Source organism: Electrophorus electricus, chromosome 6 (genome assembly GCF_041902795.1).
Source record: "Electrophorus electricus isolate QZ-2024a chromosome 6, ASM4190279v1, whole genome shotgun sequence".
Lineage (NCBI taxonomy): Eukaryota > Metazoa > Chordata > Actinopteri > Gymnotiformes > Gymnotidae > Electrophorus > Electrophorus electricus.
The window spans coordinates 14,696,418-14,711,591 of NC_137502.1; the positions used below are offsets into that span (position 1 = coordinate 14,696,418).

The 15,174-nt window shown below is 47.1% G+C and overlaps 1 protein-coding gene across 2 annotated transcripts; it reads left to right on the top strand.

The window, feature by feature from the left end:
• The first annotated feature begins 912 nt into the window (after positions 1–912).
• znf296 (zinc finger protein 296) lies at positions 913–10,326 on the top strand. 2 transcript variants are annotated; one of them, XM_027012738.3, is made up of 3 exons: positions 913–1,117; positions 3,049–3,378; positions 7,025–10,326. In XM_027012738.3, the coding sequence occupies exons 1-3, from the start codon at positions 1,066–1,068 to the stop codon at positions 8,602–8,604; spliced, it is 1,962 nt and encodes a 653-aa protein (XP_026868539.2). In that variant the 5' UTR covers positions 913–1,065; the 3' UTR covers positions 8,605–10,326. The 2 variants fall into 2 exon arrangements, with proteins under 2 accessions (XP_026868539.2, XP_081572372.1); XM_081716246.1 differs by having other exon boundaries at positions 3,103–3,378.
• The last annotated feature ends 4,848 nt before the right edge of the window (positions 10,327–15,174 follow it).

Sequence of the window (15,174 nt, forward strand, 5' to 3'; positions counted from 1 at the left end):
ACATATTTATACAGTTAGAACTTACAGCCCATCTGTGGCTATGCAGAATTTGTTACCTGATATTCATCATTTTCAGTGGTCAGCGCCTGACCATAACACCAGTGCGGGCTGGATATATTTGGGTGGCAGACAACTCAACCCAGCAGTGACACTGTTGAACACCCTGATAAACCCGTACAAGCACAACACCCACTGCTGTGTCACCTATCATATGCACCTATAAAAGAGAAGTTCCCTAATAAAGTGACCAATAAATGTATAGCCAGTTTAGATATTTATAATAGAGTGGTGAGTCTATGTAATTACTGAAATACATTTTTAAAATAAGCGTTCGACTCCAAAGCTTGCCGACATGTTTGTTGTTGCATCGCCAGATGGCGCAATTCAGTCTAAGAAATAAGGTCTTAAATTGTAAACCTTTTTGATTCTAGGAGTTTCCGTTGTATTTTGTTGTATTCCCACTGTGTTATCCAACTTGATATATAAGGGAAAATTATTTCCAAAAATGTCTAATAAAGTAATTCGTTTTGGTTTCGAAATCAAGAGGACAGCAAAAACACCTGTCTTAGGCGACCTCAATAAACCCACTTCCTCCTTACCCACATCCTTCAGCCAGTACCTTTTATTGGTGTCAAGGCAGTGCAGCTGTGCATCATCGAATCAATGATTAATGTATCGTGTAATAAAGGCATACGAGCATCCCATGTATTTGGTTTGGTTTATGACTGATTGATACAGGTCTGATCAATAGACTCCAGTTCTATACCTCGGTCTTACCGTGCTGTGGGACTTTGTGTGAGGGTTAGGGGGCGGGTCGAGGTCGGAGCAGCTCTGGCGGACGGGCGGGGCCTTGAATAATGTTGCCCACGCCCCTTTCTAGCGGCGTTACTGAACTAGTTGTCTGAACTTGAACACTGACGGTTAGAAGGTTACGACCGTGACCACAGCCGTCGGAGATAACGAAGTTGCGGAGCTTTGTTTTATGACACGCTTTGAATCGGTCGTCTTCAGTTGTTTAAGGACATATCACTGACTAAAACCAGGACTTCTGCAGAAAAGCTTAGAATGTCCAGGCGCAAACTCGGAAGCCGACCGCAACACCTGAGCGTAATTCAAGGTAAACTTTTTTGGGTATACACGACGAAACGTAACCGATAGCTTGCTTCCAGAGTTAACAGTGACTGGGGAATGCTGCCCTGACAGTAGCCCAGTCAAAAAGTACAAATTTGAGGTCTGTTCATTTTTGTCCAAGAGTTGCAATAATGTGCCAGAAATTTGACAGTTGACCAAGTTTGACAGAAAATTAAAGTCGAAATCATAACTGCGTTATAAACTAACCTTTGGTATGACTACTACTGCCTTATTTATTTATCTACTGTATTCGTTATAGCTAGCACAGGCTATCATTTATACGTGATGTATAATTCGAGCGTAACTTGGACAGTTTCTTCCAGTGGGAGACAACAACGTGGTAGCATACTTCCTTATTGCATCCTCCCGACGGCCGATCGGACTTTTTCTTTTTCGACTTTGTCGTTATAGTAACTGGTACTTTAATCCTCATTCATTATTAGTATAATTATTTGCTCCATGTCATTTTTCGATACTCGTTTTATGATGGAATGCCGGGTAGAAGGCCGTGCAGTTGTGTTTACATGAGTAAAGACGGGGAGTCGATGCTTCTAAAAAAAAAAAAACGGTTTTATTTATTTAATTTGGACCACCTGGTTCTGTTGACAAACACAGTGGGGTCGAGAGACGACAGAGTACATCTCAGTATTTATCAAAGCGTTATCATTGCCTACCAAAATATGTATCATTACCAGGAACAAGATGTCTTTTTTCCCCTCTTCCCCCAACGGAGGTCAGCCGTGCGTGCCTCACCTGACCACAAGACCTAAATTTCGCATGGTGAGAGGGTGCAACCGCGCCTTGTGCGTGTCTGCGCAAACAGCCGGGGCACTAGAAACAGGAAAGGTGACATTTTTGAATAAACACCGGTGAAATCCTTCCCTCTCCGGGACTGTCTGTACCTGCAGCAGCGTGGCTAACCTGGCCCGGGCAGGTGGATCCAGTCCGGGCTGCTATAGGTAGGACTGCGCTGTGACCACAACTGCACCCAGCCTAAAGGGCAAGTTACTCATCTGACACTCTGAGGAAGAAATGGCCTCAATCGAGTAGAGAGATCAGAGATTTTGTCGTGAATGTGATCTGGGTTGTTTTGTCAGCAGATGAAATTATTTGATTGTGTTCAGAGCTGGTTCCAAGGTTGGACAGAGTTCAGTCACACTTTTAGTGTTTGCACACAGTTTAGCAAAAAAATAAGAATAGTAATAAATTCAACGGCAGAATATTCAGTCTGTCTTCTGGAGTTATTTCTAATTGCACACCCTGATAAGCCCTGACAAAAACCATATTTGTTTGACAGTTGCACTAACATAGTTGTAACTGTACCCCAGTCGGAATTCACAGTGGTCGTGCGTGGTGTGAAAGCAGCCTAGCTGAAAACCGAGGACTTGAGAGAATGCGCGAGAGGTGACTGCAATGTGTGTCTTTTTTGCGCGTGACGTATCAGTGCACTGGAGTGGTCGATGGAGCGTATCGCCGGAGTGTGCCGTAGCTGCACCAAGTGTGTTTCCTGTGTGAAGCAGGCTGAGTGGCAGAGACACAGGAAGTGGTCAGTGTGTGCTGACCAAACAGCGGCCCGTGAAGTATGGCAAATGTATGAGAGACCCAGGCATCTACAGAGAAGCGAAAGTAACGCTTCAGCAGAGAGGGTGATTGAGAGGGGAAAAAACAGGCCAGTTTAGTGCTGCTTTGAAAGCCGGTTGGGTTGGTCATTCACAGAGCCCCAGGGGGCTGCGTGAGGGGTGGAGTGGGGTGACAGCGGTTGATGTGGGAAGTGGGGATTGGGGAGGTTGTCAGTGGGGGTGCAAGTCTAGGGCCGATGGGGGGTGGTGGTGGTATTTTTGAGTTTCATTTCTCATAACAGGAATACGTTTGCATGATTTTCGTTCTCACTATCCCTCCCCATGCCCTCCATCTCAGATGCCCCAGAGAGTGGTATGACGCCCGTCTCCGCCCCCTCTCCTGACCTTACAGCTGACCCGGCGGATGGTGGCAGTGACCTGCTGACGTGTGGGCAGTGTGGCCAGGCTTTCCCCCTGGCCCACATCCTGACCTTCATCCAGCACAAACAGGGAGGATGCGGCAACGCCAGGACTGCCTTGCTGAGCCACGCCCCTCCATCTCCAGCCAATCACGTGGTCAAGCGGGGCCCGGGCACACAGGTGGAGGCAGGCTACATGGCGCTCAGTAGGATGACGGACAGGCAGTGGGAGGAAGAGCCAGGTGGGAAGGCGGAGGCTAGTCGAGCAGGTGAGTTCTGGGCACTAATTAGTGTCATTCTTTTATTGTCCTCCCATTTAACGAACTTGCCCCCAGTCCGTCTCATTAGGCCGCCGTTGCTGCGACGCTGAGGCCTTTGTGAGTTAGAGACGCTGGCGCTAATTGTGTGGAACGGATAGGCAGTTCAGTTACACACTCTGTCACATGTGCGCATGTACGCACACACACACACACACACTCATACACACCCATACACACCCAAGGGGGGGTGAGAGAGAGGCACACCTGAGCATCTCCTTGACTCAGTCTCACAGGTGAAATGTCCAGGTAAACACAGTACAGTCAGGCCATACACACAACTCCCAGAGCACCATACCCACAAAGACACATGCAGACATTTGCACTCCCTGAACTCTCATGCACTGTTTTACCACAGACCAGCAGAGTTTCAGCACTGATAGTTTATCTGCTGTCTCTGCTCTCTTTTTAAAAAAAACATTTTAACTAGAGCTATACTGAAAGTTATCTGTTCACTAACTTTAACTGTACAGAGCAATTTAAGTGTGTACAACTAGACAAGCTAGTGTGTTGTGACTTTTCATGTTGTGGTTCTTTAGTGTAGGGGAAATTCTTTAGCTCTGTTCTGTGTGACTCACGCAGTCCAATCGTAGTGCTTTATGCAAACTTTAAACATTTTAGCCCATTTCATTGGACCTTCTAGACCATAAAGGGCCATGTCTGGAATTCAACAAAAAGTAGTCCTATCCTTATTCGAATGTTGTGCTTAACCTGTCTGAAAACATTTCACTGGATGTCCTGTTTGCAGTTTATACCCCAATGCAAACATTAGCGTCTTTGTATAGGGCCATTGACATTATAACATTACAACACTGAAAATACCACAGCTTTTTCAATTTCAATCATTAATGATTTCCTGTCAGTCAGTGTGTTCAGAACTAAACTGGTACTGAAAGCAGGCGGACATATCACCGACCGAGGTTCTCAGAAAAGGAATTCCACAGGGCGAGGCTATGCAGCGCTCCACGCATACAAATGGATGCAGTGTGCACTGTTTCTTCGGGGCTCTCCTTGCTCCACTAATCCAGTGGGGATGCCAGTCTGCACAGGTGCCACTGCCGCTCTGTTACTTTTGTCTGTCCACCGAACTGTGGCTTCGCATCTTCTGCCCACCGTTTAGGGCCCCAGAGAGCGGCCGCGCGGCAGCCGTCCCGAGACGAGGTGCGCCACCGCCTCTAGCTGCTGAGCTAAAGCAAACATGACAGTTTATTAAAGGTGACAAGTGTTCATCAAGGGAGCGAGTGGTTCTGGCTGATCATTATCAGCAGTGCACGCATGCGCTCAGCCTGACACGCACATGTTTGCACTTCCTTCCTTCGTGGAGAGCTCAAGGGACAGACAGGCCTGCTTCCTCCTGTCCACGTCGCTCTGCGCCTCAGGCCCTCTTTGTTTTTTTTCGTGCGTTCATGTGCTTCTGAGAGGCCTTGCAGCAAGAGGGACTCAAGAAATTGTAATATTGTTACCAAGAGTTGAGTGGTCAGGGAGGGTAATGCAGCTACCTAAGTGCTTGGGTTTTTTTTTGTTTTTTGTTTTTTTTGGGAGGGGGGTTGTTTGTTTGTTTGTTTGTTTACAGGAGCGTGGCATTGCAGTGTAGTGAGTTTATCTCGCATTGATTGTTGGTGCGCAGGAGTGGGTTAAATCTTCAGCGGCATGAGCGGATGGGCGAGGGACAGTAGTTTGTCGTCTGTGCATTTTCACTCTGACTCATCCTGTGAAAATTCAGTTACCCCACAACAGTTAGATGGCCCCATGTCGTATGCGTGTTTGTGATTTTTGTTGGGTGGGTGTGGGTGCACATGTATGTGTGTGCATGTGTGAACGTTTAAAGTAAATGGTACCATGTGATGGATTGCTGCATCATTCAGACAATACACTGCTACCTTATCTTCGCCAGTTTTATCCATTATCCTTCATTCTCACACTCTCATTATTCTTCCATCTTTTTCTTCCACTCTCTCTCTCTCTCTCCCTCCCTCCTTTTCTCCTCTGTTCCCGAGGGAGTGGAGATTCTGCCTGCTGCTCGTTAGAGCTCCCAGCCAATCTGCATTTTTAATTAGCAGTTATTGCTTCTGCTTAATATGCAAGTGCTACCCTGGGCCAAATGGGAATCCTTACCCCCTCCCACCCCCCAAGAGTGAGGGAGAGCGAGCAAGAGAGAGACAGAGAGAGACATGGGTATTGTGTTTCACTCCAGGACCCCAAGACAAAAGCCCCCGCTCCCCCCACCACCATCTATGCCTCCTCCACCCGAGGGAGAGATGTGAAGGCGGGGTGGGCTTGTATGGAGGGGCAGAAGGTGTCCTCATAGGGGTGATGATTTTACTGGGTCGTTTCATGACATGTAGGGCTTCTTCTCTTTGTTCTTAAGATGAACTTGCTTCCACCATTTTTTTTCCCTACCCCTCCTTTTAACCCTTTCCCTGAGGCACAGACGCTTGTCTTCTCCTTTAAGATGTGCTCCTCTCCAGGCCTAGAGCTTCAGATGGAGGGCAAACGGAGAGACACTTTTTAATCTTCTCTCCCTTCAACCCCCCCCCCCCCTATAAATTGCAAGAAGGATTTTGACTTGAGGAGACATGAAAGAGGCTTATACCATTCAGCCCTGAGCCTTTTGGCAGAAAAAATTGAAATACGTTTTCATTTTTGGGATCCTCTTTCCCATTCTGATTTATGCAGTGAGGCCACATTTATCAAGGAGGCTGACTCAGTATTCATTTGCATAAAGTCTACAACACCCCCCCCCCCCCCCCCACACACACACACACACACACATACACACACTAATTAGCAATTTACCACTTAATTGGCAAGTGGTCTCTCAGAAAGAGACAAAGCTCACAGTATTTAAAAATATCACCAGAACTGCTAGGAAGATGGCACCTATTCGCCTGTCTTGGTCTTGACACTCACCTCACCCTCCGACACCTAGTGGCCTTGCCCCAGAAAAAAGTTACAGCTGTTTTTCTGGTGAAGCCCGTCTTTTCCTCCCTTTTCAAGGTCTCTGCTGCCCTTCTCCAGTCCTTAAGAGACGGCCTTCTAACCGCACGGTTTGGGGCTTTGCCATTTTTCACGTTTCATGTCCGTGTCTGATTGTTAAAGGCTTCTTCTCTTCGCTTCGCACTGATCAGAGCCCCCCCCCGACATGGCGCGCGGGTCTGTCAGCTTCTCTTGGAGCTCCGACTGCAGGTTGCCCTACTTTCACGTTTGCCGTTGAACCTGTTTTCTAGCCCCACCGCCGACATGAAGATCTGTGAGTTACAGGCCACCACCTCCTTCTGATGTCCTTTCATTTTCGTGCCTCTGCGATCGCTACTTATCGCCACGCATTCCCGCACATGACCGTAGGCACTAAAGGATAACATTTCCTCATGGGACTAGCCATGCCTGTTCGGGTGGCCCCTGTTTTCATTCTACTTTGTGGTTTTCACTAATGCTGTCTCTGACATTGGCTCAGTGTGTGGGGTTGTTTTTGTTGACTTGTTACTTGAATTAATACTAGTGAAATCATCTCTCTCTCTCTCTCTCTCTCTCTCTCTCTCTCTCTCTCTCTCTCTCTCTCTCTCTCCCCCCCCCCCCCCCCCCCGTTTGTGTGCTACAGGTGAGCCGTCCAGTTTCACCTGCCAAACATGTGAGTGTGTGCTGCCCAGCGCGTGGGCTCTTCTGCAACATGCCCAGCACATCCACTCCATGAGCCTCTACCAAGTGGAGGCCAACACTTCCCCTGAACTATCCAAACCACCGGCCATGATGGATCCTCGCCACCTGGGTGCCACACTTGCCTCTGCCTTCCACTCAAAACGCTTGCCCCGCCCCCATCAGCCACAGAGCTCCGCCCCTTTGCCAGGTGGGCGGGACCTGCAGGGCCTAAACTTTTCACTTTGCCTACAGCGGCTGGCAGAGGTGAGTTGCGGGAATGGCGGGGTTGTACCCTCGCCCTCGCCTTCTCCGCCAGCTGCCTCTCCCTTCCCGCACTCAGCCCCACCCCTCTTGGGTGCGTTCTCCTGTGAGACGTGTGGCCAGAGCTTCCAGTCTCTCCGGAGCCTGTCAGCCCACCGACGCACACATGCCTGCGAGAGGCCCTACCACTGTGGCCTGTGCGAGCTCACCTTCGCCCAGAGTGGGGAGCTGGCACGTCACATGAGGAGTCACCGACGGGCTGCAGTGCAGGGTGCACCCGACCTCGCGGCCTCCGTTGCCGATGAGGACGCCAAAGCCCAGACTCGGCTGCCTCAACAGGGGCACCCAAACAGCGGTTGCACTGCCAGCACCGGCCACCAGGGCAGCGACCTGGAGCTCGGCAAGCACTCAGTTGGTGCAAGCCTGATCCTGCTGTCCTCACAATCGGGGACGGCAGGCCGCAGTCTGCTTCGCTACTACCAGCCCCAGGGAGAGGCAGACGAGGCGGGGCAGGGTGAGCAGCAGCAGCCTTCCCCCTACGGCAGCCCGTCAGAGGGCTCCCTAGAGAGCGGCGAGACGGGAGGCAGCGGCGAGAGTGGCATTGCCAGTGGGAGCTGCACACCCAAGCGGCCCGAGCGGGACGAGCGACCTCGCGCCGACTGGGAGGCGGAGCGCGACGCAGAGGGTGCTGAGCCCACCCATGACTGGCCACAGGAAGAGGATAGGCGGCAGGCACCTGGCGCCCCCCGCAGGAAGCGTGAGGAAGCGTGCGAGTTCTGCGGCAAGAGGTTCCGCAACAGCAGCAACCTGACGGTGCACCGCCGGAGCCACACGGGCGAGAGGCCATACCGCTGCGGCCTGTGTAGCTACGCCTGCGCCCAGAGCAGCAAGCTGACGCGGCATATGAAGACGCACGGCGCCCGTGGCAGCCGGGCCCCCTTCCAGTGCCACCTGTGCTCCGTACCCTTCACTGTCTACGCCACACTGGAGAAGCACCTGAAGAAGGTGCACAGTGTCAACAACACCACCCCTGCCGCCGGGACCTACAGCCTGCAGGCCGGCCCGCTCGCCTACACAAGCGTTGCAGTCAAGATGGAAGATGAACCCAGCGACGAGCACTCTGCTGCCATGATCCGCACACCCGCCGCCGACGCCTGCGTGGAAATGGCCGATGAGCTGAAGGAGGAAGACTCCGAGATCAGGGTCAGCGCCGATGGCTCACCCGCCCCTGACGACTGTGGTGAAGGGGTGGAGCTTCGGCTCACTCCGAGCACTGCCTGAGCAAAAAGGACGCTTCCACTGAGGGTCACGCAGACTACAGCTGGGTCGGACTTGCACTTGCCAATCAATAACTGAGCCCTATCAGAAAAAATCCCTTTAACCAACAACATATTAGATATGGTCTGTTGTGTGTAGCTGAAAACGCGCAAATATTCATCGATGTGGATCTGAAGCCAAGTGCCTAGACATAGACTACTGTGTTAATTCTGGTAAGGACTGAGGGTTGAGACACATGTATGATTGAGGTCTTCAAACCTTGCGGTGACCTAACGTGTCCGGGACTGCAAGGGGCACGAGAGCACGCAACAGAGGAGCATGCTAGGCACGCCCCAGGGGCATCATAGCAACCGAGAAACGGGCAGCCGTCGTGGAATATCATCAAACATCGTATGGAAAAGATTTACCATGGCCATGATTCTCAGTCATGGTCAGTGTGTCATTCTAAGTGCTGAGGGGGTGCTGTTATTGAGCCCTACCACAGAGCTAGACAAGTTTGTTAGGAAAAATTACGCAGACAGTAAAAGTGTACTCGGATGTGTGCACTTCATTTAGGGTTTCTCAAAGGCATGCTCACGCTGTAAGTGAAGTTTGTCTTGTACTCCCCAAAAATCTTCTACAGGGTTATATGAATATGCGCTAAATTTCGAAGCAGAGATGGTGGGGATTTCCACTGAAAATCCCATTAAACCTAGAAATAGGATTAAATTTGTGTTCTGAACACTGTACCTGTATACGCTGTACTTTTGTGTTCTGAACACTGTACCTGTATACGCTGTACTTTTGTGTGCTTTTTAAAAAAAATATATTGATTATAAACAATGCATAGTGCAGGTATGTGATGGTGACCATTAAGAATCTTACAGAATTCTGCCTAGAGAGCTCTCTGCTGAGGTCTTAGGGATTTTTTTTTTTTTTTTTTTTGTAAATGTATTTTTAGGCTGTGCTTACACATACTTCACATTTATTGTAACTGATATGTATTGTCATATACTCTTCATCTCGCTGGCTGCTTTCCTTTGCAGAAAATTCTAGAATTAAAGAGAAACGGGTGTCTCTGTGCTTTCTGTTTTCTGCTTTACTCCATGGGACTCGTGCTGTTTACAGACTGCTCTGTTTACATGTTTTGTTAGGTGAGCTTTGTGAGCGCATACTCATGTCTTCAGATGTTCTTTGTGGAGTCAGTTGTCTGGGGGTCTTGCATGTTTTGTGGCCGTGTAAATGAAAAGCCTTCCTACAGAGTAACTAGTGGGTAGGGCACTGCAGCGCTGGTCTGTTGAGCACTTGTGTGTGTGTGTGTGTGCATGGGCGCGTTTCATGTCTACAGGAAAACTTACTTTATTTTCTCTAATTATTGAATTCTGTATGCTATCAGGGAACTGTTGTACTGTTTCTTTTGTTTAAAATATATAAATATATATATATATATAGTTTTGAGCCTATTTGAATAGACAAATGTGAAAGGCCGCTGGGCACATGGTGTCCATCTCTCTCTTCAGGGACCAACACGCTGTATATAGGTACCATCCCCCTCAGCCCACTACCTATGTTGCTTTTTCTTGTGGTCTTCTTCTGTGGATTTCACTTGTCATGTATGTGTGTGGATTTGTTCCATTTGAAGCTCATGCTTCTACTGCTCTGTAAACTTGCCATAATTTTGTTACTTCTATGCTTGTGCAGATGATGATGATGATGATTAAAACGACTGAAGGAGAAAAGCCAGAAGAGACTGTGTGTCTGTGTGTACATGTACGCAGGCGCACACATGCGCGCCTGCCATGGAATGGAACCTGCCACTACTTGTTTGAGAACACATCAAGAATTCATATGTGTTTGCATTGGAGAGCTACACTCTTCTAAACCGACGGCTTTGGAACTGTGCTCAAAGGCCATAGAACTATTCCTGATCTGGTGTGTGTGTCTCCTTGTTCCCCAGTTAGAATGTATCAATTATTTTCTGGTCTTTTTATGTAGCCGTAGGCATGCCCCTATCCATAAATGGTGAATTGCTAGTGAAAGTAACACATTTTTAGACATGAGTTTGTGTGTGCGCGCGCATACATATAAACATCTATACATATAATGATTTTGAATTTTTTTGTGTATAGATAGGCAGACTTGAGGACACCAGCCTTTTCAAAATGTTTTGTGAATAAACAAGCGCGTTTTCTTTGTTAGCTTTACAATAACATTAAAGTAAGGTGGCCAGACGCCTGGCTTTAGGCTAGACAGTCCGGTTCGTCAGCTCCCTGTCCTGCGGCCGGCAGTACGCCTGGACAGACACCCATTTGTCATCCTTCTGGAGTGAACTGGTAATTGCTTTACATTTATCAATATTATTTTAGGGTGCGACTGGGTCACACACATGTCAAAGCAAATACCTTGTATTTCACCGGCTTAACAGATCACCTTGTACTTCACCTACCGGCTACCTGCAAAAAGCCACTGCTCTAAGCGCTAGTCGGTTAGGTTGTTGGCAGCAGTATGAAAATACCAGTATGAAAAATTGACTTCAGTTCTCACTGGTCAGCACATCCTTTCCTTTCAAAGAGAAAGAAAGATGAATTTCATGCCTTCAGTACACTACATTGGACATAAATGCTACAAGTAGGTAGTAAGTGTGGTGAGTAAAACATTCATTTACATTTCACGTTTCTAGATCCAATGGTCAACTGTTAACTAGCTAGGTAGGTTATGGATTTAGTTTTGTGTGTCGTGTCATGTCCTTGTACCCTATATGTCCTTGTGATGTCCTTTTAGGGGATATTAAAATGTCCACCCTATATTGGAGACTAACGAGGTTTATTTAGGGGTAAACACTACTCCATCAGTGTTTGTTACAGTGACTAAATAACAATCAAAAACTATATGAGCAACAGTAGTTTAACATATAGGCTGCCTAACAGCTGCACACCACTAATTCATCCAAACTGTCTGATTTCCCAAGCATTCCTCAATGGTGCTCAACATTTTCAATGTTTTAACAGTAGTTTAGAAAAGAAAACCGTCAAGTCAAATGGAGTCTAGCTGACGTACCGCTTTACATGAAAGTAAACCTTAAAAGCAACCTGACTGAGGCATAAATGTGTTCAAAAAATAAAACAAGACTGGGGAAAGAAGACTGACAGTAAGAGAAGGTTACTTGCTGTGGACGATTTATCAACCATAATCTGCCCTGTTCCTCATTGGTCAGCATATGCCCAACGGACTATAAGACCACTACTGAACAAATATTTATGGGCGGAGGAGCATTCCAAGCAGCAGTGACACTTACATGGTGGTGTGGAGGGGTAGTGGGAGGTGCACTGGTATGACTGTGTCAGGCACTGCAGTGTTACTGGAGTTTTTCCACAAGTCAGTGTCACTGATGGGTTGAGGGCTGCCCGCCAATAATATTCCACCAACAGGGGTCTTGCGGTCAGGAACTAACCACTGATTTAAGGCTAGAGGATGGCTAACATAAATTGGGCATGGCAACAGATCACAGATAGCCTACAGTTTTATTAATATACACTTACCAGACACTTTATAACAACTGTATTTATTACACTTAACAATTAGAGGTGATATCCTGCCTGTTTTTTGTGCAGTTTGTGTTAGCTATCCCCAGTTCTGCTGGTTGGATATGTTTGGGTGGTATCCCACTCTTGCCGCAGCAGGGACACCATTGTGGGTCCATATATACACAGTGCCATGCAAAAGTATTCGGCCCCCTAAAAGTGATCCTATTTGTTGGATTACAAATGACACACAGGCTGCTTCAGCAAGAATTTCTAATGCTAATAAAGAAAAAATATCAGAAATCAAGGTGTCAGCAGATCTTTTAAAAAGGTACAATTTAAAACAACTAAAAATTCAAACCCTTCAGATTAGGAATTAGTAGAACCACCTTCTGCTGCAATAACAGCTTTAAATGGGCTGGGTTAAGTTTCTACCAGCTTTGCAAACTCTTTGAGACCCATTCATCTTGACAGTTTTGCTCCAGGTTGTTCAGGTTGGTCAAACGTTGCTTTGAGCTGCAATTTTAAACAGTGCTACAGATTTAGATTGCGAGCTAGATCATTCACATTGTAGAACATTCACGTGACCACTGTAGATCATCCTTTTCGTTGTTCAACGACCCCTGCGTTGCTTTTACCTTATGCTTTGGATCATTGTTCTGTTGAAAGGTGAAGCTTCTCTCAAATTTTTTTTAGCAGACTGAAGCAGGATGTCTTGGAAATATTACTCTGTATTTTGCACCAACTAAAACCTAATAACTCTCACTGAAAGATATTGTCCCAACATGATGGTGCCACCCCCATTCTGTTGGTCTGCTGTTTGCTGAGGAATTACCCATGTTTCGTATGCTCCCCACATAGCTTTTTGAATTTTGGTCAAAAACCTAAATGTTTTCGCCAAAAATCAGATGTGTTTTGGTTTGTGGTTTTTCCTCAGTAAATGCTTTTTTCTAGCCACCCTCCCATATAAAGCAATTGTATTCAGAGCGCTTGATATCATAGATGAGTGAACCTTTGGTCCAGTCTCAGCCATTGAGCTCTGTAGCTCCTTCAAAGCAAGTGTTGGCCTCGCTGTGGTTTCCCATATGCATTCTCATCTTGCTCTGACACTTGCACTTGAGTTTTGAAAGACAGCCTTATCTAGGCAGCTTCATCACAACTGATTCAACAATGATCACTTGGCTATCCAATCAGTTTGAAATTATTTTGCAGTCGTTTCCTAACTTTAACATGTCTATGACTTAAACTCTAATTTCTTTAGAATTCTCTGCCATATTCATTTTCACAGCTTTAGATACATTTTAACCAACTGTACTTGAAATAAGAGGATCTTTTATCCAGAAAAGAGGGAACATTTGGAATGATTCACAGGTAGAGGCCAATTGTAAGCCATCTGTGTCCTCATTAGGGCAACATCTTTCATCTATGGAATCTTCGAGCTTCCACAGCACAGGGGTGAATATGCAAACATGATTATTCACTTAGTCATTTGTGTCACAGAACGTGTTTACATAACATCAAAATCACTCCAAATTAATTAATGTGGAGGCTCAGTATTTTTAAAATAAAATACGAATAGAAAATATCCCATTTGTGATCCAGACAAAACAAATGTAGAGTTGAACACTTTCACAAGGCATAGTATACACTCACCACTCTCTTTATTATGAACACCTACCCTGTGCTCACACAGTTATCTTATAGGTCTACTTTATAGGTGTATGATTATAGACTGCATCCCTTTTGTCTGCCATCCACAGTCTATCAGCCACACTCCACCCCAATTATCACTGGTCAGTCTCTGACCAAAGGACCACGGTTGGTTAGGTATTATCGGGGCGGCAGAGCTTTCTAGACACAGCAGTTACCCTGACACAGCAGTGGGTATTGCCCTCACATGCATTTATCAGGCACAGAAGAGTTGCTGGAGTTTTTCAACAAGACAATGTCAAAGCCAGCCAACAGTGCTCCTATGTTCAGAAACTGGCCATTGTTTAAGAGTGGGATGGCTATTGCAACAATGGCAAATGGCAACAGATGGTCTAGATTGTCTAACTCTATCTATCTATCTATCTATCTATCTATCTATCTATCTATCTATCTATCTATCTATCTATGTAATCCATCTGTGTGTGTGAGAGAAAAAAAAGAGAGCTTTTATGTGTGGGAAGCTAAGACTGGCAGGAATATTAGGTTTGTTTTTTTGAATGGTGTGAATGGGTTATAACTTTTTAGACTGGGGTGGGAGCTGCTGTGACCGGACTAAACCAGAATACCCAAACTGGGCAAAAGGAGGTCTTGAGAGAGTGCTGGTGAGAGTTATAATAATGCCTGTCTCTTTTGTAACAGGACACAACTACGATAGCTGCATCTTCAAACCCCCACCAAATTCATCTAATGACTGAGCTGCTCCATGATCCCTATAGCTCATTAACAACCAGCCTTTTTAATGAGCTTTCAAGCCAGACTGAGTGAGGCTGAGTCGCAGGGACCATATGTAGCGCTCACCCCGATGCCCAATTATCACTGCATCAGAGAACGATGGTGATAGGGAGGGGGTGAGGGAGGGGCGCCATGGGCGAGGACCAAAGCGTGTCATTTATACTGCTCCAGTTTAGCCAAATTCCTTTCACTGGCTCTCTTCAGGGGATGGTGAATTACAGGTGAGTGCCTGGGGACCTGCACCACTCCTACTCCCCCATCAACACCTTAACAACCCTCTGACCACACACACACACACACACACACACACCATCTCCTGCATGCACCTTGCTGGAAACCACGCAGGTCATACAACACCATTTGGTGACCGCATGGACGTAATTACATAATGTAATGTGAGCCTGTGAGAGTGGAGATCGCCCCTGGCGGGTGGAAAACCTTCCCAGGTGCCCTTTGTCTCAGTAGCACCACGTCTCCACGCCTTCGCATGGGCACAGAGCCGAGCAGGGCCGCGACTGGCCAGTGCACATCCCCGACAGCCAATCAGAGGGCAGCACCTCTCGCCCCGAGCTTCCTGCAGCTGACTGCCCAAAACTTGCAGGTGTGTGTGTGTGTGTGTGTGTGTGTGTGT

Bases quoted from the DNA above. Each gene is read 5' to 3' on its own strand.
- znf296 (XM_027012738.3), top strand. From the start codon at position 1,066: ATGTCCAGGCGCAAACTCGGAAGCCGACCGCAACACCTGAGCGTAATT. The intron at 1,118-3,048 runs GTAAACTTTTTT...CCTCCATCTCAG, and splicing joins ACACCTGAGCGTAATTCAAG to ATGCCCCAGAGAGTGGTATG. The intron at 3,379-7,024 runs GTGAGTTCTGGG...TGTGTGCTACAG, and splicing joins GGCGGAGGCTAGTCGAGCAG to GTGAGCCGTCCAGTTTCACC.